The following is a 23,409-nucleotide window of genomic DNA, read 5'->3' as shown; positions in this document are numbered from 1 at the left end:
GGTTATAGTAGTACTAATAAATTACTTTCAAAATTATACTTGAAAATTCTCTTTAATTACTATGCTGACTTCAATTACATGCCGATTCGGAATCTCAAGAGCTTGCTACCACATCCCATCTCCATATTGTTCCATCTTCACAGCAGGAGAGAATGGTGCTGCACCCACATGGATAAAAATGGTTCACTCACTTCAAACTAGTGGAGTATAAATTAGAGAGAGAAGAGGGGTCATGAGTTCTTGCCTTCCATCAAAAGACATTGCGGTTAATCTAATTGACGATTTCGACTGGGCGTGAGTTAATCTGAGAATGCAGCCAAATGTGTAAGAAGCTAGAGTGAAAAGTGAGCGGGGCAAGCTAGGAAAGAAACGTACCTTGCAATGAGAACCGGAGGGTTAGACTGAAGTTCCCACACGTATATCTTCCCTTCCCTATTCCCTGAAATAAGAATATAAGTACTAAGGAACAGCTGTACCTTGGTTAATTTCTAATTCACTCTATTCAACACTGGATTTGTACACATTAACAATACTCGGATGAATAAACAGCACAGAAGAATCATGGGGTTTTACCTACTGCTGCTGCCTTGTAATGGAAATCACAAGAAAACTTAATAAACCAGATATCACATTCAGGAACAGGGTACTTTTGGAGGATGTCAACTGTACCCTGAACAAAATTCATAATATACAATGTGTCAATCAAACCATCTATGTCGAAAAGGCCATTCAGTATCAAATTTAAGCGTACACAATTCAACATATTGGTAAAGCTTGAAAATGTTCAGTCTAACCTCTCCAGGAGATTGTTCCTTCATTTTTGGTTCCCATAATACAAGTTCATTATCAACACTCTGCAGATACAGAACAAAATATCACCACCCAAGCATAAAAATCACTTGCTCATGTGAAGAAGGAAAGCAACACAGCATAGAAAAAAGTCCTGCCAGTGCTGTTTAAACATCGGGGAAACTCATAGAAGTAAATCAGTGTAACCAAGAGTATATTTTTCATGTGCATAATACAGATTAGGTGGAGAATTGAAAAAGAATCAAGTGTAATAGGAGAATTGAACACAACTACAAGTTAGCGAATGAAGGGAAAGTAGACGGGAAAAAAAGATACAAGTCTTCCTTGCTTTCATGCTATTGAACATATGAGTGACGGACAAAAGGTACCAAGCTAATTTTTTGCAAAGGCATGTGATTGTTTACCTTAGAGAGCATAAAATCACCAATCCAGCGGTTGCAGTCAACATAATTTGTATGTACTGATGCAATAAAAACCTGGAAAGACGAAACAAAGGAGCAGAAACGTGAAGCACAACACAGCACCTTTATTTCAGCATATAATGAAAAGAGGAATAAACATTACTAACTGGGAACTGGACATATTTTGTTGGAAATTTGGAAGGTAGGTCTGTCCAAGTAAATGATTTCTCTACATATGTCCAAAATTCTGCAAAAAGTTACAATTCATTAAACCAACATCATAGAATAATCTAAATAGCTGGTGCTTCAGCTTTAAATCAATGACAATAAGGCATTTGCTGATGAAGTGACGGTCTATAAGGGAAACATAAACTAGCTTTTGGCAAATTAAAGCAATGAGCAGTATTAAAAATAATACAGTTTCTGTACTTGTAAAAGGGATTTGGAAGCTAAATGCTTTTGTCAGAAATAAGAAAATTAAACAGTAAACCACGAATTGGCCATCATTAAGATGCAAATGGTAGTATAACAGAAGCAAACAGAAAATGGAATTCTGACACAAGAAAACAATTAAACAACAAACAAAATAAGCATATAATAGTCCAAATTAATTGCAGGTACAATCAACTGGGGCAGAATGGATTGTTGATTAATTGTGAGGAATTTATATAGCCTAAATGTAGCAAAAGACAAAAAGCTAAAGCAACTGGACTTGTAAAGAAGGTTAGATGCATCATGCAGCTAAACATCACAAAAAAACTTCTCTAAAACACAATTGCATTCATCAATTTATAAGCAAGTTTTATTTATTCAACTGAACAGGTACGGGTAGAACATAGCAACCCCGTCGTTACCTTTCATTGACCAGATCTTGACAGTGTTATCCATTCCACAGCTTGCGATGCGGTATAGATCAGAGGGGTGGAAGTCCTATGGTAGCCGTAACCAATAAAACATAAGATGATCCCATATTACCAAAAGAAAGAGAAGTGAGATAAATAAAATGAGAGAATGTATGATTTTATTATATACCACACTAAGAACTTCATTGCGATGGCCACCTGCACCTGCAAATATCAAAATGCATATCCCGGTATGGATATTCCACAGGCGCACAGATTCATCCTGGTTCATTTTTGGTTATTAGAGTAAATACTGAACCCTTCTATTCTTGGCGATGGTACAAATAATAGGAGACTGAACTTCACAGACTCAATGCTAAAAATCACTCACTTTGCTCGCTGACACAACAAGGGATGGTTTCAACGGCTGAGTCCGAATTTCATTGATAGAATCCCCATGACCAACTAAACTCTGTAGACATTGGAATTAGGAAGAAATAAGATACTAGTACACATTGAATCTATTCATAAAATGTTTGAGTCTGTTTTCCAATTCTGCATTCCACATGTTCATAATCAACATTCGAGTAGTAAAGGCCAAACATCTAGCTTTCAAGCAAAACTACCTTGTATATCTTCTCGTTGCCAGTATCGATAACACGGATGATTCCATTAAGCCCTCCAGCCACCAAAAATGGTGCTCCATCAATATTGCAAGCCCAACTGACCGTGTAGAACGATTCATCCTTCTAATATACGTACCAAACACAGTAAAACACTGTGTGAGAAAAATGCATCTTTAGCTAAAAAAAACTCGAAATATAAACAAAATAGAAGCTCAAATTTGCTCACATCTTCATCAATGTACGATTGCAGCACAGCTATAACACCGCCCTCCAAACACTGGTAGACAGTCACCTAAAACGTAACAAACAGCATTTTATTAGCAAATTATCCTCATTTACATCACGAATTGGAAGTAATGACAGAGAGATAGAGAGAAAATACGCGATTGCCGCCTGCAGTGGCGAAGGCGTTGAAGTAGCGGGAATCGATGAAGTTGAAAACGACGGCGTAAATGGGGCGTTTGCCTTCCTGAAGCCTATTGGTAACCCTATAGTCCCGCTTCTTCGACGGCGTCAGCGATCCCGCCACCGCCTCGCAACCCAGCGGAATCCGAGCCATCACTCCCTTCCCTCCGCCGCAAAGGGTTTATGCTTTGGGTTCGAAACAACTGCGATCGGAATTGTCTTCCACTTTTGAACCTAAGTCGTGTTTCGCTATCTCTATACTCTTGAAAACGCTACTCATATGCAGTATAATCAAAATTTTCAAAAATACCCTAAAAATGATTTATGTTTTTAGATTAATCGAATTAATTCAACGTTTTCTAAAAATTATCCCAACAAAGATATACTCCATATCAAAATTTTAAGCTATAACAACCAATTCTCGTACTGAATCGACACAAGTCCTTTCGATTATATGTCACTCTCTTCTGCTTTCTTCGTTTTCAAACTATATTGCTATACTACAAGACATTTAACCGATAATTACCTTACTTAATAAACTTCACATGAATCAACTATCTTATGGTTATCTATAATAAGCGCGTTTTGTTTAGGAATTTAAAAAAAAATGCTATCTCTTTGTTCCAAAGTAGATGTCATATTTCTTATTTTATGAAAAAAACTAAAACATATAATTCTCTTTACTAAGAGCAACTCCAAGGGAGAAGGTAAATGGAGAGGTAAAGAGAAATAACTACCATTTTTACCTCTTCTTCATAAAATTTGATGCTCCAAGGGAAAGAGTATTTAAGGAGGTATTATACCTTCTTTTATTTTGAGGAGGTATCTTTACCTCTTCTTAATAGAAAAGGTATAAAATTAGTTATTTTATTTGCTTTTTGAATTTACCTTCTTTCCTTGGAGTCCATTACTTTTTAAGAAGGTATAATAACCTTTTTGAGGAGGTAAATGAGAAATATACCTTCTCAATATACCTTTCCCCCTTGGAGATGCTCTAAACCCACAAAATAACATTTACTAATATCTCGTATATTCACTGTGACATCTATTATGGAATGAATATACGTTAGAAAAAAGAACTTAACGCATTTTATAAAATATAGTACTAACTAACAATTTTCGAATATGTAGTCTCATATATAATTGCATGTTTAGGGTTTAGGTTCTTTTCTTGTTTTTGTCATGTGCAATAGCATCCACTTTTTTGGTGTACAAATGTTTTTCTAATCCTTTCTCGCTAAAATTTAGAGCGTAGAAGTTGACTATTCTATTTGTAAACTTCCTATTAATATTCAAAACAATTCAAAATAATTTTATGGTAAATAGTAATGTCATTTATTTCTTCATGCAAGAAAATTTCCAAGCAAGGCAAAAATGACAACACATTATGTGATGTATTCAATGTAACATTATTTGATTTAATTTTTAGGAAGTAAGGAATAAGTGTTTGTTACGTTTGGATGTATTCAAAGTTACAATATTTGATTATAATTTGGATGTATTCCAAGGAATAAGTATTTGTTACGTTCTCTCTTTTGTCGGTAAACAAGAAAATCGCATCAAAAAATCCAGTGTAGCAAGTTAGATGATTAATTACTTAGGAGTTAGGGAGTATATGATAAATGGAGTTTGACTTTGTCGTATCATTTGAATTGAAAGTGAAATATTTCTTAAATTTAATATTGTTTTATTTTTTAAATTAAATGGACAGAATAGAAAAATCATAAATTCGAATTTCTTATCACCAGAAAAAGCCACATAATTAATTATCATTAGATGGCAATAACTACTTAGATGTAGAATTGCAAAGTAGGTAAGTAATTTATTATAAATTATAATTAGATGTAGAATTGCAAATTAGGTAAGTAATTAATTATAAATTATAATAACCACAAATATTGCAAATTGGTAAGTAATTAATTATAAATTACTATAATACTCCCAAATATATGCAGTCATAATTAGATGACAAAAGTAAGAATATTTTAAAGAATCATTCGTTTAAAAATTTATCCAAAAAATGAATAAATTGTGTTAAGCCGGTCTCCCTGCCTATATATTGATGACCTCCCAACCCTAATTCTCTCAATCTCATTCCAATCTCTTCCAATTTCTGCTTGTATTAGGCAATTCTCCAATACATTTGATCAAGGTAACTTCTGTTTTCTGCTTATGGTTATTGTATATAATGTGATTCTTTCTTATCCGTATTATCTGTAATTTATTGATTTTTGTGTTTCTGGAACTGTGAACGATAACATCTGATTTCCGTCCGATGACATCGAGGCGTAGTATGCTTTTTATAGGAACGAATTTGATTGAACTCATGTCCATCATGTTGATTGTGTAGTTAATTTTGGTTGTGATTGATTCCCAAATTATCAGGATTGTTGGGGAAATAGTTAGATCGGTTGATTATCCGGTTATTTTTCGTTTGCTTGTGTTGATTCTTTGAATTTTGTTGATTTATTTTGGATGTGAATGAATCGGTTGTGATGATGATCAGTATTGAAATTTGATCCATCGCATGCCCATGATGTTGATTGTGTTTTTAATTTTGGTTGTGATTGATAAACAAAGTTTTGAGGAAAATAGATGGACTACTGTTTTTAGATGCTACTATAAAATCGATATTTGGATGTGGATAAATCTGTCTCTGATCTTATTTAGCTTCCTCCTTCATTTTAATAAGGTATAGAAGATATATATGTTCGATTTCTGATCAGATATGTATGTGAATTACACAGATGCAGATCTTTGTGAAAACCTTGACTGGTAAGACTATCACCCTTGAGGTGGAAAGCTCCGATACCATCGACAATGTGAAGTCTAAGATCCAGGACAAGGAAGGGATCCCTCCGGACCAGCAAAGGTTGATCTTTGCGGGCAAACAGCTGGAGGATGGGCGTACACTTGCCGATTATAACATCCAGAAGGAGTCTACTCTCCATTTGGTCCTTCGTCTCAGAGGCGGTATGCAGATCTTTGTTAAGACCCTCACGGGCAAGACCATCACCCTTGAGGTTGAGAGCTCAGACACCATCGACAATGTAAAGGCTAAGATCCAGGACAAGGAAGGGATCCCTCCGGACCAGCAAAGGTTGATCTTTGCGGGCAAACAGCTCGAGGACGGGCGTACACTTGCTGATTACAACATCCAGAAGGAGTCTACACTCCATTTGGTCCTTCGTCTCAGAGGCGGTATGCAGATCTTTGTTAAGACCCTCACGGGCAAAACCATCACACTTGAGGTTGAGAGTTCCGACACCATCGACAATGTTAAGGCCAAGATCCAAGACAAGGAGGGAATTCCCCCGGACCAGCAAAGATTGATCTTTGCTGGCAAGCAGCTTGAGGATGGCCGCACTCTAGCTGATTACAACATCCAGAAGGAGTCCACCCTCCACTTGGTGCTACGCCTCCGTGGTGGTATGCAGATCTTTGTCAAAACCCTCACGGGCAAGACGATCACCCTTGAGGTCGAGAGCTCTGACACCATTGATAATGTTAAGGCCAAGATCCAGGACAAGGAGGGGATCCCCCCAGACCAGCAACGGTTGATCTTTGCCGGCAAGCAGCTTGAGGATGGCCGCACTCTAGCTGATTACAACATCCAGAAAGAGTCCACCCTCCACTTGGTCCTACGCCTCCGTGGTGGTATGCAGATTTTTGTTAAAACTCTCACAGGCAAGACCATCACCCTTGAAGTTGAGAGCTCCGATACCATTGATAATGTCAAGGCCAAGATCCAAGACAAGGAAGGGATCCCCCCAGACCAGCAGAGGCTGATCTTTGCCGGCAAGCAGCTGGAGGATGGGCGCACTCTTGCTGATTACAACATCCAGAAGGAGAGCACTCTTCACTTGGTGCTCAGGCTGAGGGGTGGAATGCAAATCTTTGTTAAGACCTTGACTGGAAAGACCATCACCCTTGAGGTTGAGAGCTCTGACACCATAGACAATGTGAAGGCCAAGATCCAGGACAAGGAGGGCATCCCCCCAGACCAGCAGCGGTTGATTTTTGCTGGCAAGCAACTCGAAGATGGGCGAACTCTAGCTGATTACAACATCCAAAAGGAGAGCACTCTCCACTTGGTCCTCAGGCTGAGGGGTGGAATGCAAATCTTTGTTAAGACCTTGACTGGAAAGACCATCACCCTTGAGGTTGAGAGCTCTGACACCATAGACAATGTGAAGGCCAAGATCCAGGACAAGGAGGGCATCCCCCCAGACCAGCAGCGGTTGATTTTTGCTGGCAAGCAACTCGAAGATGGGCGAACTCTAGCTGATTACAACATCCAAAAGGAGAGCACTCTCCACTTGGTCCTCAGGCTGAGGGGTGGAATGCAAATCTTTGTCAAGACCCTTACCGGGAAAACCATCACTCTGGAGGTCGAGAGCTCCGACGCCATCGATAACGTGAAAGCTAAGATTCAAGACAAGGAAGGCATCCCCCCGGATCAGCAGAGGCTTATCTTTGCAGGAAAGCAGCTGGAGGATGGCCGCACTTTGGCAGACTACAATATTCAGAAGGAGTCCACCCTGCATCTGGTGCTGAGGTTGCGTGGAGGGATGCAGATCTTCGTGAAGACTCTGACCGGGAAGACCATCACGTTGGAGGTGGAGAGCTCGGACACGATCGACAATGTGAAAGCCAAGATCCAGGACAAGGAGGGCATCCCACCAGACCAGCAGAGGTTGATCTTTGCTGGTAAGCAGTTGGAAGATGGAAGGACTCTTGCAGACTACAACATACAGAAGGAGTCCACCCTTCACCTTGTCCTGCGCCTCCGTGGTGGCTTTTAAGTTTAACTAATCTGCTTTGCCTTTATCTGTTGGTTTCTTCTGGTTTAATGTTAGGATTTGTTGCTTCTGGTTTTACGTTGGATTTGTTGACCTTGTGTCTTCTTCGTTGACAATATTTCTTTTTGAATATTAGTATTGAACTATGTTGTCTTGAACCTTTGGATTCATAATATGCATGTAAATACACGGTGATACATATTGATTGTTGGAAATATGGAACTGAAGCTGCTTATATCCAGTTTCGGTTTGATCTATTATGATCTATATCTAAACATTGTGTGGATTAAACATAACCTTAACCTTGCCTACTCAAATTAAAACTCCTCAATTTTGAGAAAACAAGTGAATGTTCTTTGATACTTCAAAAAAATCACTTTGACAATTACAAAATCCATGTTCATTTAATATACCCCACAACCACGTAATATAAATTTATGTGTTTGTTATTCTTATATACTAAGACTGGGTGTAAAAAGAGGGACCAAATTTACAACATCATCATTCACCACAATTCACAACAAAATAGAAAAATAAAAAAAAGAAATAGTACTAGTACTAAACGAAAAGAAAAGAAGGTAATGCTCATCGTTGGTGGACGCCTCCCTTATGGAAATCACCTTTGCCAGTAGGTTCTTTGAAGGCTTCCTTGACAGCCTGAGGATTGGAGTCGCCGACGGCAGCCTCGGCAGCCTCTAAAGCGCCATCGCTCGCCTTCTCCACCGTCTGGCTGCTGAATCCTTGGCGGCTCTTCTCCTCAGCCACCCTCTCAAACTCCTCAGCCGTCGTCGGTGCTCTCTCCTTATCAATCCCTTGCCCCTCCCTGCCATGCTTGAATCTCTGCATAACATCATCATCATCATATATATGAAAACATTTGATTAATTGTAGTAATATTTCAACAACATATGGCATGCATACTCTTATGGTTGAGAATGGGATGCTTGAGGTGAGGCGTTTGAGCCTTGAGGCCTGCGTGGCTGGGTAGAGAGACAAGAGATGTCCGCCCATTTTTCTCTTCACATATCATTGGAATTGGAAATTAATCATTCAACTATTTATTCTTCTTCTTTGAATGGGTGACGTGTCAGCTCGGTGAGCACGTGGCATCCTCTCAGATATCCTGTTTCATCATCTCCATGCAATTCAAACTGATGAGATGATCATATTTAGCTGTAGTGATCAAGTCATGGAAAATAATATAGATCATACCTCAGACATTAATATAAGAAAATACTCCTGCTAAAAACTCCCTCCGTCCATTATTAGGAGTCTTCTTCGTGAGTGTCATGAGTTTTAAGAAATATTAAAAAAAATAGATGGAAAAAAGTTAGTGGAATAGAATCCCACTTGTATATATTAGTTTTAAATAATATGTGATTAGAATACGTTAGTGGAAGGTGGATTCTATTACCATTTATGGTAAAAGTGAATTGAAACTCTTATTTGTGGACGGACTAAAATAGAAAAACGAGACTCTTGGAACAAAGGGAGTATTGTTATTTTGTATCGAATTCAGTTTATAATTAAGATTCATTTGATCAACATATTTTGTAATGGTCATCATTATTAGAAGGATAAAATGTACAAATAAAATGACATTTTACATGATTATTTTTAATATTTATAATAAGACAGTAAATATTTTTTGACTTTATAAATCGAAAATCAATCGGCATAGAAAAAGAATTAATCGAAAACCCCTCGCCTAAATTTCTTGCAGATCGTTCGGCTATTCGATTCTCCACCTATTGATTTGATTTTGTTTCAGTTGATTTTGATTATTAAATCGAGATTTTCAAGGAAATGGAGGGTGTATTAGCGGCAATACTGATGATGATCGTGGTATTCTCCTTGATTCCGCTCTATTTGTGGAGGCGTCGCCTCGACTCTCGCCTTCCCCACCAACATGAAGAAGAGCCACAGGTATGAATCGCGATTTTTTTGAGCTGGATTGAGTTTGATTCAGAGTTTTATCTGCTTAATTTCGAATTGCTCGCGGCAATTTCATGTTTGTAGTAGCTGAAACTAGGTTAAAGGTATCTGATTTTGTGCTTTGTGCAGGTTGTACAAGGGGAACGAGTGGTTAGGGCTGGTAATAATCGGCGAATGCGGCGAAGAACTGCTGCCAGCACATCGTCAGCTGCCGCTAACGTCGAAGGTTTTTTTTTTTTGTGTCAATTATCACTTCTTCCGCATTTAGGATTATATTTGAGTTCCATTCTCTTTTATGATTAAACTCTATGATGCTAATGTGGAAAGGTATTCATTAAAGAATTACAATGGTGAAATGGAAGAAAGTTTTGATTGATTGGTTGAGTTCATTTGTCCTGCACCAAGATTAAATTGGATGCTCATATGCCTAATGACGTCGTTTCCTGAAATATCCATAGGCCTCTACTCCCTGGTTGCGTTTTCCTTCAACGAGATCTTTTGGTGTATTATCGGATTTGTTGTTAACTTAATGCTCACAGTATTTGTTAACAAAACATCTAATTCTTGAAGAACTTTTTGTCTGTCTATGGGTTATCATGGTAATGAAGAATTTCTAGCTGGTATTATCTGGCCGGTCTGCTTGTGGCTCTAAAGAGTCTTTTTCATATGATTCTTTTCTTGTATTATGTGTGTTTGCGTATTAGTGTGTATGTTTCTGCCCTGAAGGACATGTTGTACCAAGGATGTAAAATATTTGTATTTTACATGGGTACAGAAACTGAGGATGGAAGTGATGATGAAGACGCAGCAGACGGGTATAGGGCTAGAGCTTCGACAAAAAAGGAGAAGAAACGGCAAGAGCGAGAAGCACAACGCCAGGTAAAGATTTCTAAAGGGCATTTCATTATTATCATGTAGGAAGGCTTTGCCCCTCAACCCCTACATGCACTACTTGTGTGTATATTGTTTGGGAGAAGGCACAACTAGCCACCTTAGACAATTGGGTCAGGCTCTTGTCGCCCCTCGGCTGTTCAGTTTAAATAACCCCCCGCCCCCAAGAATCATGTAGCCCCTAGTTTGAGCAGAAAACATAATGGAAAGCACACATGAACATTGACACCCATTTTTCTCAAACACTAAGATCTTTTCACACAATTGGCCCCTCCGATACTAACTATTGAGTTCCATCCTTTACTTCCTATTGGCTGTCTTTTCCAGTGTGCTCTGGTGTAATAGATATAATTAATTTTGTTCTAGTTTTCATGTAAAAGCTAGGAAACATACTACTCCGTATATGTTTTTCCTAATTACTTGAGAACCTAATTCAGAAGACTTAGTGAACTTCAATTATGATGCTGGGCATTTCTTGATAAGGGCCCAGAAGTGACCTAGTAATCTAGCATATCCTTAGCGCTGTTTTCTTAGTCCAGAGGCTTTAATGATTAATGCATCTGACATTGACGAATTGCTTCTGAAGGCTGAAGATGCTGCACGTGACTCAAGGAGAACAAAACAAGATCATTATGATGAGATGAGGAGGAAAAAGGATGAGGAGCGAGAGGCTCATGAAAGAATGCTGGTTAGTTGATGAAGTTTATGAAATACGCACGAATTATTGGATTACATTTTTAAAAGTGTTGGTAACTTGGTATAATCTTTCCAGGAAGAAGAAGCAAAAGCACGAAAAGCAAAGGAGGAAGAAGCTGCTGCATTGGAGTTTGAAAAATGGAAAGGAGCATTTTCTGTTGATGCTGAAGGAACGACCGAAAATGAAGTGCAAGATGGAAGCCAAGGATTGCTCTTTGATTTTGTGGAGTACATCAAGGTGACTTTGGCGTGATCCCTTTTATTTCTTAATCACATGGATCAATAGCTCTTTCTGATCTTTTTTATTCAAGCAAGTGATGCTGTGAATATCAGGATTCAGGACTTAAGTATAACGCAATTAACATCTCCTTTTATATTTGAGGAACCTCTATATCCGTCCCTCTTTTGCTGATTGAAGTACTGATGTGGTTGTGTGAAAGGGAACTTCTTGTGGAGAGAAGAGTCCAGATGCTTATTTGTTCTTTTTAATTTGATTCTGCAGAAGCATAAATGTGTTCCTCTGGAAGATATTGCTGCAGAGTTTAAGTTGCGAACTCAGGTATCTTATATCACACTGAAAAACCCCATCATTTTTGTTTTCTTAAACTAATACTCCTAATTTTTTGCGTCCCTTTGAGGTTGCCAAAAAAGTCTATCATCACTCTACTGTCTTTGCTGGTCCCTTTCTTATGCTTATAATTTTTTGGACTAATGCAGGACTGTATCAATCGCATTAACTCTCTAGAAACTATGGGTATGTTGCTTCCCTTTCTTATATACAAGTATAAATTTTGTGTCCATTTCATTCTAGTTAACCATGGAGAAGAACCACAGAGTTTATGTAGTTGAATATATGTTTCTTTCACAGGTAGACTATCGGGTGTAATGGACGACAGAGGAAAATACATATACATCTCACTGGAAGAAATGAAAGCCGTTGCTGATTACATCAAGCGTGAAGGTAGGGTAAGCATATCGCACCTGGCTAGCAAGTCCAACCAGTTCATAGATTTAGAACCTAAAGCTGAGGTAGCGGAAGATATAAGCAGCATAGAGGAGATAACTTTTGCTTGATCTGGTCTCTTGTTAACAGAAATGTGTATGAACTAACTGATAGCTTGTTGAATACAGTTAGGAAGACTGTACTTAGAGGTTACTTGAAATTCTTCCATATGCCTCAACTTCTTCCATTGGAGTACTTGTTTCTCTTCCTAGGTGTTTTTCTCACTGGGTTTACGTTTGAGAAGTTTTAATGAGTTTATAATCTCAGTTTGAAATTATTGATTTATGTAGTACTCCCTCCGTACGCGAATAAGAGTTTCGTTTTTCCATTTTAGTCCGTCTGCGAATAGAAGTCCCGGTTCACTTTTACCTAAAATGAGTAATATGGTCTCACTTTTCACTAATTCATTACACTCACATTTCATTTAAAACTAATATAAATAAATGGGACCTCTATTTCACTAATTTTTCTCTACTCACGTTTCTTGACATTTCTTAAATGCCAGCAACAAATGGGACTCCTAATGGCGGATGGAGGAAGTATGAATTTTGAGAAATTGTCTAATTATAGTTGCAATGCTAAAATTGTTTTTGTTGTCTGTAAAAAATTACACATGAAATGACTTACAAGAGCCTAATGTATTCTACAATGGGGGTTTCACAATGAAAATTAATGCAACAATGTTGACTCAAGTGTGATTCCGAGTATATAACTCAAACATTCAAGCTCAAAGTCTATATTTTCGTTTAGGCTAAATATATTTTTTTCCACCTATAAAGGAAAACAAATTCAATCACCAATGCGATGGAGCAACTATAGGCTCTTGAAGATGTAAAGAGTAACAACATATATATATCAATTAATCATATCCAATAAGAAATACAATCTATGATAAGTGAAAATAGAAGGTGATAGAATTGAAAAAATAGGAAAATCCTAAATCGTCTCCGGACCAATAGTTGATTATAGGCTCCCACTATTTTGTTACAAAATATTTCAGCCTCTCTAAAAATCCTTTCCTAACAGAAATTTCAGCCAATCCTCTCTTAAAATCGTTTGTGTATATCTCCGACGGGGCATTTCAGCCAACCGCCGCGCCCCGTTCAAGTTTCGTAATCCAATCCAAATAACATCCATGATACCGCAGTTACTCGCGAGGATGCCATGGCTCCTCGTTGTCGTCGTGATCTTGCGCAGCATGGTTGTCGCGCAAGATCTTCCTGTCGCGAAAGATCTTCCTGTCGCCGCGAAAGATCTTCCTGTTGCGAAAGATCTTCCTGTCCCTGTTGCGAAAGATCTTCCTGTCGCGCCAGTTCTTCCTGTCACGCCAGTTCTTCCTGTCACGCCAGTTCTTCCTGTCGCGTCAGATCTTCCTGTCGCGCCAGAAATTCTGCCTCCGGAGGTGCCCCCTCCGCCACCCCCGGAGATCGAGAGGTGCAACGGGATCTTCCTGTCGTACACGTTCGAGGGGCGGGAGAAGGAGTACCCGCTCGTGAGGAACATGACCGCGCAGGCGTGGGCGTTCAAGGCCACGGCCACGATCCTCAACGCCGGCGCGCAGGAGCTCAAGTCCTGGAAGATGTTCGTGGGCTTCCAGTACGACGAGCTCCTGGTGTCCGCGGAGGGGGCCATCGTCGTGAGTGGGGAGGGGTTCCCCATCCGCGTGGGGAAGAACGGGACCGTGCTGGCCGGGTACCCCCAGGCGGACCTCAAGACCGCCATCGAGACGGCCTCGGACTACGAGCAGATGCAAGTGCACGTCGGGCTCAAGGGCACGCAGTTCGGGGTTGCGGACAAAGCCACCCCGATGCCCAAGTCCTTGAGGCTCGTCAACGAGGGCTACAAATGCCCCCTGGCAACCCGGAAGGGGCCCTACATGCACGTGTGCTGTAGGAAAGATCCTAAATTCAAAGAAAAGAAGAAAACCAAATACGCACCACGCACCTTCGACGACCTCCACTTCACTTACGATGTCCTCAAAGCCTACGAGAACAAGTACATGGCACAGGTGACCATCGACAACCTTCACCCCCTCGGCCGCCTCGACCAGTGGAACCTCACTTGGGAGTGGATGCGCAACGAGTTCATATACGACATGCGCGGCGCCTTCACCCACCGCAAAGACCCGTCCGAGTGCATCTACGGCCCGCAAGGCCAATACTACAAAGAGTTAGATTTCTCCACCGTCATGAACTGCCAGAAAAGGCCCGTCATCTCTGACCTCCCACCGCAGCTCGAGAACGACGAAAAAGTCGGAAAACTCCCCTACTGCTGCAAGGACGGCCTCCTCCTCCCCATCACCATGAACGAGACCAAAGCCAGAGCCATGTTCCAAATGGAGGTCTTCAAACTCCCGCCCGACTTGAACCGGACCGCGATCAACCCGCCTCAGAACTGGAAGATCACGGGCCGGTTGAACCCCAACTACAAGTGCGGACCGCCTGTCCGGGTCGACCCGTCCGAGTTCCCGGACCCGCGGGGGATCGACGCCACGGGGTCCGCCATCGCCAGCTGGACGGTCAACTGCAACATGAGCCGCCCCAAGCCCAAGCAGAACCGCTGCTGCGTCTCCTACTCTGCTTTCTACGCGGCCGGGGCCGTCCCCTGCAACACGTGCGCCTGCGGCTGCGAGGACGAGCCCCCGCGCTGCGACCGCAACGGCGCCGCGCTGCAGATCCCGCCGAGCGCCCTGCTGGTCCCCTTCGTGAACCGGAGCAAGAAGGCCGCGGCGTTCGCGAGGATCAACCACCACAAGCTCCCGCGGAAGCTGCCCTGCCCGGACAACTGCGGCGTGAGCATCAACTGGCACGTGGACTCCGACTTCAAGACCGGGTGGACCGCGAGGATGACCTTGTTTAACTGGGAGGAGGACGCGTTCGTGGACTGGTACTCGGCCCTGGTGATGAAGCGGGCGTTCCCCGGGTTCGAGAAATCCTACTCGTTCAACGGGACCGTGTTGGATGGCATGAACAACACTATCTTCATGCAAGGCTTACCGGGGCTAAATTACCTTGTTGGGGAGGTGAACGGGACCCGGCCCGGCAAGGATCCGCCAGTGCCGGGGAAGCAGCAGTCGGTGCTGTCGTTCTCAAAGAAGCATATTCATGGGTTGAAGATCCCGCGTGGGGACGGCTTCCCTACCAAGCTGTATTTCAACGGGGAGGAGTGCGCGCTTCCCAAGGTGTTGCCCAAGGCTGCTGCACCCGCGCCGCCCGGGGTGCTCACTAGCTCGCTCTTGCTTGCCATTCTTACTTCACTTGTGCTTTTTTTTAACTGACTGCAATGTAGTACTATTCCTTTAGTTTATTGTAACTACACCAAGTTTTTTTTCACTGTAAATGAAATCAGACCTCTTTTATGTTATGAAACATGTATTTATGTTCTGCAGCTGACAATGGAACAGAGAAAGTGAAGACACTATTGTGATTTAGTTAGGGTCAATAACTTGTCTGAAATTTCATGGCTTCAAAGAAAACTGTGAGCAACTGAGAAGATCTTTAGATAAATGAGATGAGATGATGATTAGTTAATTGCAGTCTGCTAGAAACAAGCCAAAGGTAATTTTGGGTCGATTTTTGTAAATTAATGCAGCCAATTAAGATTGAAAAAAAAGACCCCCTGTTTTAATTATGATAAACGAAGAAGATGTCCTCTCAATTCTCATGAACGAGTACCAAAATTATGATAAACCTTAAATCGCATCAAAATTTCCTCAAAAAGATCCTCAATCTAATTGATTTAACTTATCTATGCATATCAGTCAATGATGTGTACAGAAATTGGTATTCTTCTTTACATGTTTGCTAATTTCCACTTCCGGTCAGAAATTCTTCCCCAGTTCAACTTTTTTCACCAGCCTCATTGCGTTGTGTAGGACGGAGTCCAAGATACCAGCGACCTGCAAACCATCAAACGAATTTTTTGCGTTGGTAAATCACAGAGAAGAAGGATCCAAAGGGAGTATTGAGCACCAAGCTGCAGAAGGAAGCATTGAGCACAAACCGTGAAAACACCTCCGATGATGGCACAGACATTTGTAATGAAGTGTGAAAAAGACTTGGAATCCTCGGTTATTAAAACCTGGTAGGGGAACACAGCAAAAGAAAAGCAATGGGAGATGAGAATAAACACAATTGGCAAGAAAGATTGATAGAACAGCTTATTACCTGCATAGGTGATGGCTCAAAATGAAATTTCGCCACAGGGATTTGAAGACTGTGAATCAAACTACTGTGGGCAGTGTACTCATATTCCTCAACTAGTTTATAAGATTTTGTCATCACCTCAATTTTTACGGGTTGAAGATAATGCTCAATCTGCAAATGTAGGAAGTGAATAAATTCACTGCTAGATCATCCATAATGCTAGGTTAAACAGTTCAACATTATCAACGACAGGATAAATGTGTAATTTCCGTCTTGTCTGTGATCAGCAAGGATTTCAATCAGATCAAATCAAGAAAAGATAGGGACACAATTTATATGACTAGCAAAGCTGCTATCAGGTAGACCGCAATAGTCAAATTAGCATCTCCAGAGCAATCACCAAGGAGTTTTGTTTTATGGAAGCCTTTTGTGATTGGTTTCACTCATCTTTCTTTAAATGAATGTATCCCGTTTCAGGTTTATATTCATACAGCACAAAGACATTGAGATAGCAATTGCTAGATACACTGAAACAGCAGGATTACAGGATATAAAAGATCTGGAAAGATACAAAATAATGCAATAAAAACTTACGGTTACATTTGCATTCGAATCACTCGGATTACTGATATACGACAAGCCATTCAAGCGGTCATGGCTTCTACCTAGATGTGGCAGCAGTCGCTTCATATCACTCAAGACCCATGGAGTGATTTTTTTACCAAAAGAAAAATGGGAAATAACATGTGACATATTCATTTGAGAAGCATCAAAAGAATGGGAAACTGAATGAGCAGATATGATAAGATTCCCTGGAACCTGCACAATAGAGAGAAGAAGAGATCTGATAAAATTTTAAGGCACAAGCATATTTATACATCTGATAAAACTAGGCATATTTATCTAGTAATATATGCGGTTCTACACCAAAATACATCTCAAATAATCTGTTCCAACCTTCTTCACACGCACAAAACCCTCAATTCTACACCCTCCTGCTGAAGGTGCAGGCCTTTTCGCGTCATCTTTTATCTCTGTGGCAATATTATCAGGACCACCTTGTGACGACTGAAAAGAAATAGGTGCAACCAAATCCTCCATCACCTGCAAGGATAAAATATCACTGAATTCCTCATATAAAGATGTTATTAAATTTAAATCACCATATTTGTATTTGGAAAAATCCTACTCCTATCTCGAGATTAAGCAAGGGAAATTGTTGGCCGGAGACTGGGATTAGTTCATTATATTTTCTAATTTTGGAACTTCTCCATCGAAACACACTTTTCCATGGAGTCAAAGCATTCTCACCTTCACTAGGCTGTCCGTATCTCGGTCGCCATAATATGCCTCATGCTCATGGTGGCCATGATCCTCCCTGCATCAGGAGCAGTTAATCTAAAAATAGAATTTACAAGTGAACATAGATTCATCTATATTATGCGAGACATTGAGTCATTGCAAATAAGGTGTAAGAAATCAGGAACTAAAAGGTATAAACCTGAAGATATGATATCTGACCTTACATCACTTCCTTTACGGAAGATCCGAATCGATGGATATCCTTGTATGTGATTCCTGCAGATGTATATAACAGATTTAATATGTGAAACAGCAAAACAAAATAGAAGGAAAACATAAGAAATATAAATATCACTTAGGATCATGGCAGTGCAAAAACCCATACGAAGTAATTGAACTATGTAATAACCAAATATCATCTAGAAAGTACCTTTTACACAGATCAGCTTCTTCAGTGCAATCAACCTTGCCCAGAAGTATACGTCCATCAGTTTCTGGGTCATATCTAAAAGAAAACTGAAGATGAGCTTCTAAATAGAGTATTTGATAATGATGCTGCTAGTCACTCTTTCAAGTATAAAGTGAAATAGTTATGGGTGACTTATTTTGACCAAGTACAAAAGTAATATGAGAGACAACACCTTTCTCTTATAATTTTGGCTGCTTTCTCCCACGAAGGTTTCTGAAATAAAAGAAAAGAGACAGGTTCATTACACTACTTACAACCATCCATTCATTATTGCAGCAGAAGAAGACAGTAACTAGAGAGGTGCTGATACCAGTCGATTGCTCCAAGCGCACCAAGGGGCATAGAAATTCACTACCAAAATAGCATGCCTGTCGCATGAATCGGGAATATCAGAGGTGCACATGTAATCTAAAATAACAAACTGATTGGCAAACTGAAAAAGGTATCTGTATACTCATTACTCACTTGTGTGAAATTCTATCAAAATTGTGTCCATTGAGTAAAACAGAACCTTCTCCATATTCTTCATCAGTTTCCTCGTCATGCTTAATACCTTTTGTAACTGGTCCTGAGTGAAACTCGGAACCAGTAGGGTTTAATCTGGAATCTATTGAATACTTGCGTATGGTTTTAGTTATATTCAACCTATTCTGAGAAAAAAATGGAGAAAGTTCAATAAAAGCACAATCTGGTTTTATTACAAGGAAAAAATTACTAGAGAATGAAACTGTAGGAAATCTCTATACGAAATGAGTTTTCTATTAAATTCAAATTGCTTACATTTTTTCAATAAACCGACAACAGGTAAGAAAAATTTCAACATGCTATACTTCATTTTTTTTTTATTATGTATCACACTTGGGAGGTGTGAATGTGTGATATAAAATCAGACATATGTCATTAATAGATACAGTTCTTAAATTATACAGCACTGGAACCATATTCGAGGTTCTATAAACAAGATTAATTCCAAAATTGTGCATCTTTCCCCTTCAGGCTGGCCGGCGGCCGCAGATCTATAATGTAATGAGCACTACCAAAACTTGAGAGAATGACTTAAAGAATTCATAAAGATATTGTATTCGGAGTTGAGGAAAAGAAGACTTACAGTGCCCAGGACATCACTGACATCAACCGAAGCAAATTCACAAGACAATGCTGGAAAGCTACAATAATTTAAGAAGTTATCACCATAATAACACATATAGCTTAAAAATTAAGCAACGGAGATGTTTCAAAAGAGACCAGACGCTAATAAATTCATATATAGAAAGTTCCAAATGCAGCTACCTAAATATTAATGCAGCGAATTTACCAGGTCAATCGATATTCTGATGCTCGGTACACAAAAATTGTCCCTATATGGCAAAAATGCCCCTATATGGATACATATCGAAGAGTACAGAATTACAAGGATTCCAACTAAAAAAAAAAGTACACAATTCCAAATTTACAAGTATTAACCACAAGTGTAGGTTCAACATATATTTTGGTCATCTTGTGGCTGGTAGGGTAAAAGGTGGCAATTTCCAGGACATCAACTGTAGTTACCAACAAGATTACATGTCGTTTACCAGGAAAAATTTAGAAGAGTACATGATGTTATCATCTGGGAGGGCACAGAATGTTTAAACTATGGGAATTGAAAACTCAAAGGTATATATATTTCAAACGGGAGGAGATTTCTGGAGAAGAAACTTTTTTGGTAGTATTAATGTTAATGCACTGCATGTGATGTGAAGAAATAACTTGTAGCTGGTAGGCTTTGAATGATGAGATTATAGCGTCTCAAAATTTGCAGGACCAACGATGGTCTGGAAATACATTTTATTTATTTGGAATCAAAATCTGGTGGAAAGGGCACAGAAAAACGACTCTGAACTCCACAGTTCTTAACCAAAGTATTTTTTGTGTCACGTGGCATTATTTTAAGCAAAAAAAAGGAGATAATTAAATAAGGTGAATTGTTTCTGAGTTTGTTCTTGTACATTCAATATTCAGCCTAGCAACCCATAGGTTCTTTGTTCTTAATATAAAAGGAGAAGTCGTAGGCAATATCAAGTAATTTGACTAAATTAGCATAAATAAAATATTACCTCATATTGAAATCAATTCGTAGAAAGTCCCCATCAGAACTCTTATCAACAACAATTGATGTAGAGGTGCTCACTCTCATATAATCATTCAATTCCTACATATGACAGCACAATCATAAAGAGGGCAGAGGGCATTTTTCTGTGGCACATGGTGAGATGCAGCTAAACAAAAAGCATTTGCAATGCAGCATGATAACATAATAAAATAAAGGGGCAGCTGACTACATAAAGATTCCATCAGTTTCCTAGGTTTGATAGTGCATGTATCCATCAACCGTTGGCCAATAAAGATTAGTTCCTACCATTCCAAATAAAAAGATCATGGAAAAGGCTGCTAGGATTGACAATCCAGCACCTGATAATGATGCTTCAGTCAAGTCTCTTGGGATTTTCCTGCAAATATAAGAAAAAAGGGAACGGAATTTAAGTAAAAGGAGCATTTACACCAGCGTAATGAGCATTCAGCATCTACGATTCCAAAGCATCATATCTTCTGATTCTTATACTATCATCAAAACTAGAGAGTACTTGACAGCTACGCTTGAGTTCTAACAGAGAGACGTCCTCGTCTGATTAAAATTCTTCAAAAATTCACGTGTAAAGAAAAAAGAAACTTGAAAAAAATTAACTGGCAAGCCTTATTCATCATATTCTCCACAATAATTACTAAGATTCTTGCTAGATACTGAATCGAAAGCCAATCAGATATGATCATCGGCCCAAAATCACAGGTATGATAAGATAAGTACCTAGAAAGTAAGTTCCAAGTTTACACCTCTAAGTTGCCCAAAAAAAGGAACTTTTTAAATGTATTTGCATCTGTCTAATCAATGGACTGTGATTTGAAACAGGAAATCAATATAAAAGAGAAGGGCCAGATCAGTATCACTACTATTAGGAACTCAATAAAAATATGTATACACTATCTCATTCAAAGCAATATGCATAAGCTTCTCCACATCCATGCATATCATCACTTGGGGATCTAACCACAGTATTAACTATTCTTAACTATTGCAACCATTGCCAGCTTCAAATTCCTTGTTCTCGAACCACCTCCACCAACAGAAACCAATGCAAGCAAAATCCGTATAGCAAATAAGATGCTCTCGCGATCCAAGGTTTAACCAGTCCAATTACGAGTTCTAGCCAAAATGCAGTTTTCATTTGTATTCATCGCTCTCAAAAAAACGAAAAACATAAATAAAAAAGCATCGAAACCAAAATGCTAATACTATTCAGTTAGCTCAACATCAGAAAAATAAAAAAATGAATTGCACTGAAATGTGGGAGACTGAGAAAGAAAAAAAGGAGAGGTCACCTGTAAAAATCGACGGATTTGATTTTACTGGTAGACACCATGATTATTCAATCGTCGATTTGAACCTAAGATTTATGAATAAAAAGCGGAATTAGCTCAGATCTGCTGCAGAAATGGGATAATGTATAGCTACAACAGAACTGTTACTGAACCAAAAGCAAAACGCATTCGGTTTGGTAAAGGAGTGCGATGATTATGAATGTAACTGCAAAATCAGGAACACACCTGATGCTGATACTGATGCTGCTGGCTGGTTCGAACCCGGTGAATTTCTGCAAAGAAATTGGTCGATTTTCACTAACTTTTCTCATATAAATTTTAGGCAACTCGTATTAAATTGTCTTCATATCGCGTCACATTAATTTTTTCATCTAATTCACACCATTTTAATGAGTATTCTAAATTATAAACATCTATAAAAAATGAAGAATGCAATGATCACTTGTTATAAAAGGTGAAAAATAAGAAATCCCCTTTATTCCACTGTGTCTTAAAATATGTATTCAACGTGGAATCACATATTGTCAGATCGACAATTAAAGTTCACCAAAAATTTAAAATGAACAATTCTAACGTTGAAAGTAATTAGAATGACTCAGCCGGGGTTCAATAGCAAAAAATTGTAGGACTTAGGTTTCATACAATTCTCTTTCCGAATTCACTGTGTGTGACTTGATCAAGTGGTAGAGAGGTTAATGCGTATGGCCAAACGACCCAAACTCTCAGGTTTGAGTCTGCCAAAGGTGGCCAAAGGGCTTAGATTCGTGACGCAGACTTTAAATTTAAAATCATTTACCTATAAAGAAAAGTTAAAATTCATAACTAAAGTTTATTGGCAAAGTCAATCTTTAGATCCTTCTACTCATTTCAATAGATCTTGTAGAAGTTCTCCTACTTCCGTAGGTCCTGCTTATACACAATAAATATCGTATTTATTTTAAATGACGTTTGACTCCGTCACATAATTCGATCGATCACACATATGCACAGATAATGTTTGTCGATATTATAATGTATCAACACTAGGACCTATTCAATGTGTAGGGGTCACACCACCGCAAATTTACTACTGTATTTACTGAAAAATCAAATATAACATACCAAAGTATACAAGAAATTAGGTTTTAAAGTATGAGCCCTAGCACTAGTCTGGAACCTTGACCGCTTCAGAGTCGAAGCAGCTCACACACTTAGCACCTGCACACTTATACAAAAGTTAGTAACTACAAGAAAATGATCTCGAAGATCAGAAAAAAAAAAAAAAAAAAAAAAAAAAAAAAAAAAAAGCAAGGACTAAAGAAATATAGATTAGGAATATGGCTAAAGTCACTTCATCGGGTGAGCACGCTCTCAGAAACCACCACAGAAACACTCAAGAACACAGAAGTCTCTAAGATCTCACGCCATCGGTGAGCTCAGGGTTAGTGAACGGGTGAGTGGGCTCGCATAAATGACATGGGCCAACTCAGTTTTCATTGGGCTCACAAAATAGACGGCCCAAATGTTTTGGTCCATAATATTCAACACATTGTAGCGAAAACGTGTTGCCAACTCAGTTGTGTTTCGTTGACACTCTTCTTATTGTCGCCCTTAAATAAGAACAGGTGGAGGTGAAACAGTTTATGGTTAGGCAGATACGCAAATTCAGTATCCCATGTGCTCAAA

At 39.3% G+C, this 23,409-nt stretch overlaps 6 protein-coding genes across 7 annotated transcripts; 3 read left to right on the top strand and 3 right to left on the bottom strand.

Moving 5' to 3' along the window:
• Nucleotides 1–62: 62 nt before the first annotated feature.
• LOC125207292 (polycomb group protein FIE1) lies at nt 63–3,312 on the bottom strand. Its single transcript, XM_048106568.1, has 13 exons — nt 3,062–3,312; nt 2,906–2,971; nt 2,680–2,802; nt 2,445–2,525; nt 2,244–2,336; nt 2,066–2,141; nt 1,379–1,458; nt 1,215–1,286; nt 795–854; nt 574–670; nt 376–439; nt 245–304; nt 63–158 (listed from the first exon to the last, which is right to left on the bottom strand). The coding sequence occupies exons 1-13, from the start codon at nt 3,236–3,238 to the stop codon at nt 95–97; spliced, it is 1,113 nt and encodes a 370-aa protein (XP_047962525.1). The 5' UTR covers nt 3,239–3,312; the 3' UTR covers nt 63–94.
• A 1,784-nt stretch (nt 3,313–5,096) lies between these two features.
• On the top strand, nt 5,097–8,143 carry LOC125205193 (polyubiquitin-like). Its single transcript, XM_048104016.1, has 2 exons — nt 5,097–5,236; nt 5,832–8,143. Exon 2 carries the CDS (start codon nt 5,832–5,834, stop codon nt 7,887–7,889), a length of 2,058 nt encoding a protein of 685 aa, XP_047959973.1. The 5' UTR covers nt 5,097–5,236; the 3' UTR covers nt 7,890–8,143.
• A 168-nt stretch (nt 8,144–8,311) lies between these two features.
• On the bottom strand, nt 8,312–8,926 carry LOC125205194. The gene is made up of 2 exons (XM_048104017.1): nt 8,808–8,926; nt 8,312–8,726 (listed from the first exon to the last, which is right to left on the bottom strand). Exons 1-2 carry the CDS (start codon nt 8,895–8,897, stop codon nt 8,472–8,474), a joined length of 345 nt encoding a protein of 114 aa, XP_047959974.1. The 5' UTR covers nt 8,898–8,926; the 3' UTR covers nt 8,312–8,471.
• Nucleotides 8,927–9,562: 636 nt separating this feature from the next.
• On the top strand, nt 9,563–12,622 carry LOC125203683 (DDRGK domain-containing protein 1). The gene is made up of 8 exons (XM_048102090.1): nt 9,563–9,812; nt 9,951–10,047; nt 10,597–10,700; nt 11,299–11,400; nt 11,485–11,646; nt 11,911–11,967; nt 12,126–12,162; nt 12,277–12,622. The coding sequence occupies exons 1-8, from the start codon at nt 9,693–9,695 to the stop codon at nt 12,480–12,482; spliced, it is 885 nt and encodes a 294-aa protein (XP_047958047.1). The 5' UTR covers nt 9,563–9,692; the 3' UTR covers nt 12,483–12,622.
• An 829-nt stretch (nt 12,623–13,451) lies between these two features.
• Nucleotides 13,452–15,718, top strand: LOC125208428 (COBRA-like protein 10). The gene has a single exon (XM_048108037.1). The coding sequence runs from the start codon at nt 13,547–13,549 to the stop codon at nt 15,686–15,688; it is 2,142 nt and encodes a 713-aa protein (XP_047963994.1). The 5' UTR covers nt 13,452–13,546; the 3' UTR covers nt 15,689–15,718.
• Nucleotides 15,719–16,012: 294 nt separating this feature from the next.
• Nucleotides 16,013–22,160, bottom strand: LOC125203754 (protein disulfide-isomerase 5-4). 2 transcript variants are annotated; one of them, XM_048102184.1, is made up of 16 exons: nt 21,970–22,160; nt 21,745–21,809; nt 20,726–20,816; nt 20,424–20,518; nt 19,436–19,493; nt 18,793–18,977; nt 18,638–18,695; nt 18,500–18,540; nt 18,289–18,363; nt 18,078–18,134; nt 17,868–17,934; nt 17,514–17,660; nt 17,151–17,375; nt 16,578–16,727; nt 16,414–16,491; nt 16,013–16,309 (listed from the first exon to the last, which is right to left on the bottom strand). In XM_048102184.1, exons 2-16 carry the CDS (start codon nt 21,783–21,785, stop codon nt 16,232–16,234), a joined length of 1,446 nt encoding a protein of 481 aa, XP_047958141.1. In that variant the 5' UTR covers nt 21,786–21,809; nt 21,970–22,160; the 3' UTR covers nt 16,013–16,231. The 2 variants fall into 2 exon arrangements, with proteins under 2 accessions (XP_047958141.1, XP_047958142.1); XM_048102185.1 differs by lacking the exon at nt 21,970–22,160 and having other exon boundaries at nt 20,779–20,816; nt 21,745–21,777.
• Nucleotides 22,161–23,409: the final 1,249 nt, after the last annotated feature.

The sequence above is a fragment of the Salvia hispanica genome, chromosome 2 (assembly GCF_023119035.1).
Source record: "Salvia hispanica cultivar TCC Black 2014 chromosome 2, UniMelb_Shisp_WGS_1.0, whole genome shotgun sequence".
NCBI lineage: Eukaryota > Viridiplantae > Streptophyta > Magnoliopsida > Lamiales > Lamiaceae > Salvia > Salvia hispanica.
Note: the sequence above shows the minus strand (reverse complement) of the source record. Positions and strands in the feature narration are given on the sequence as shown.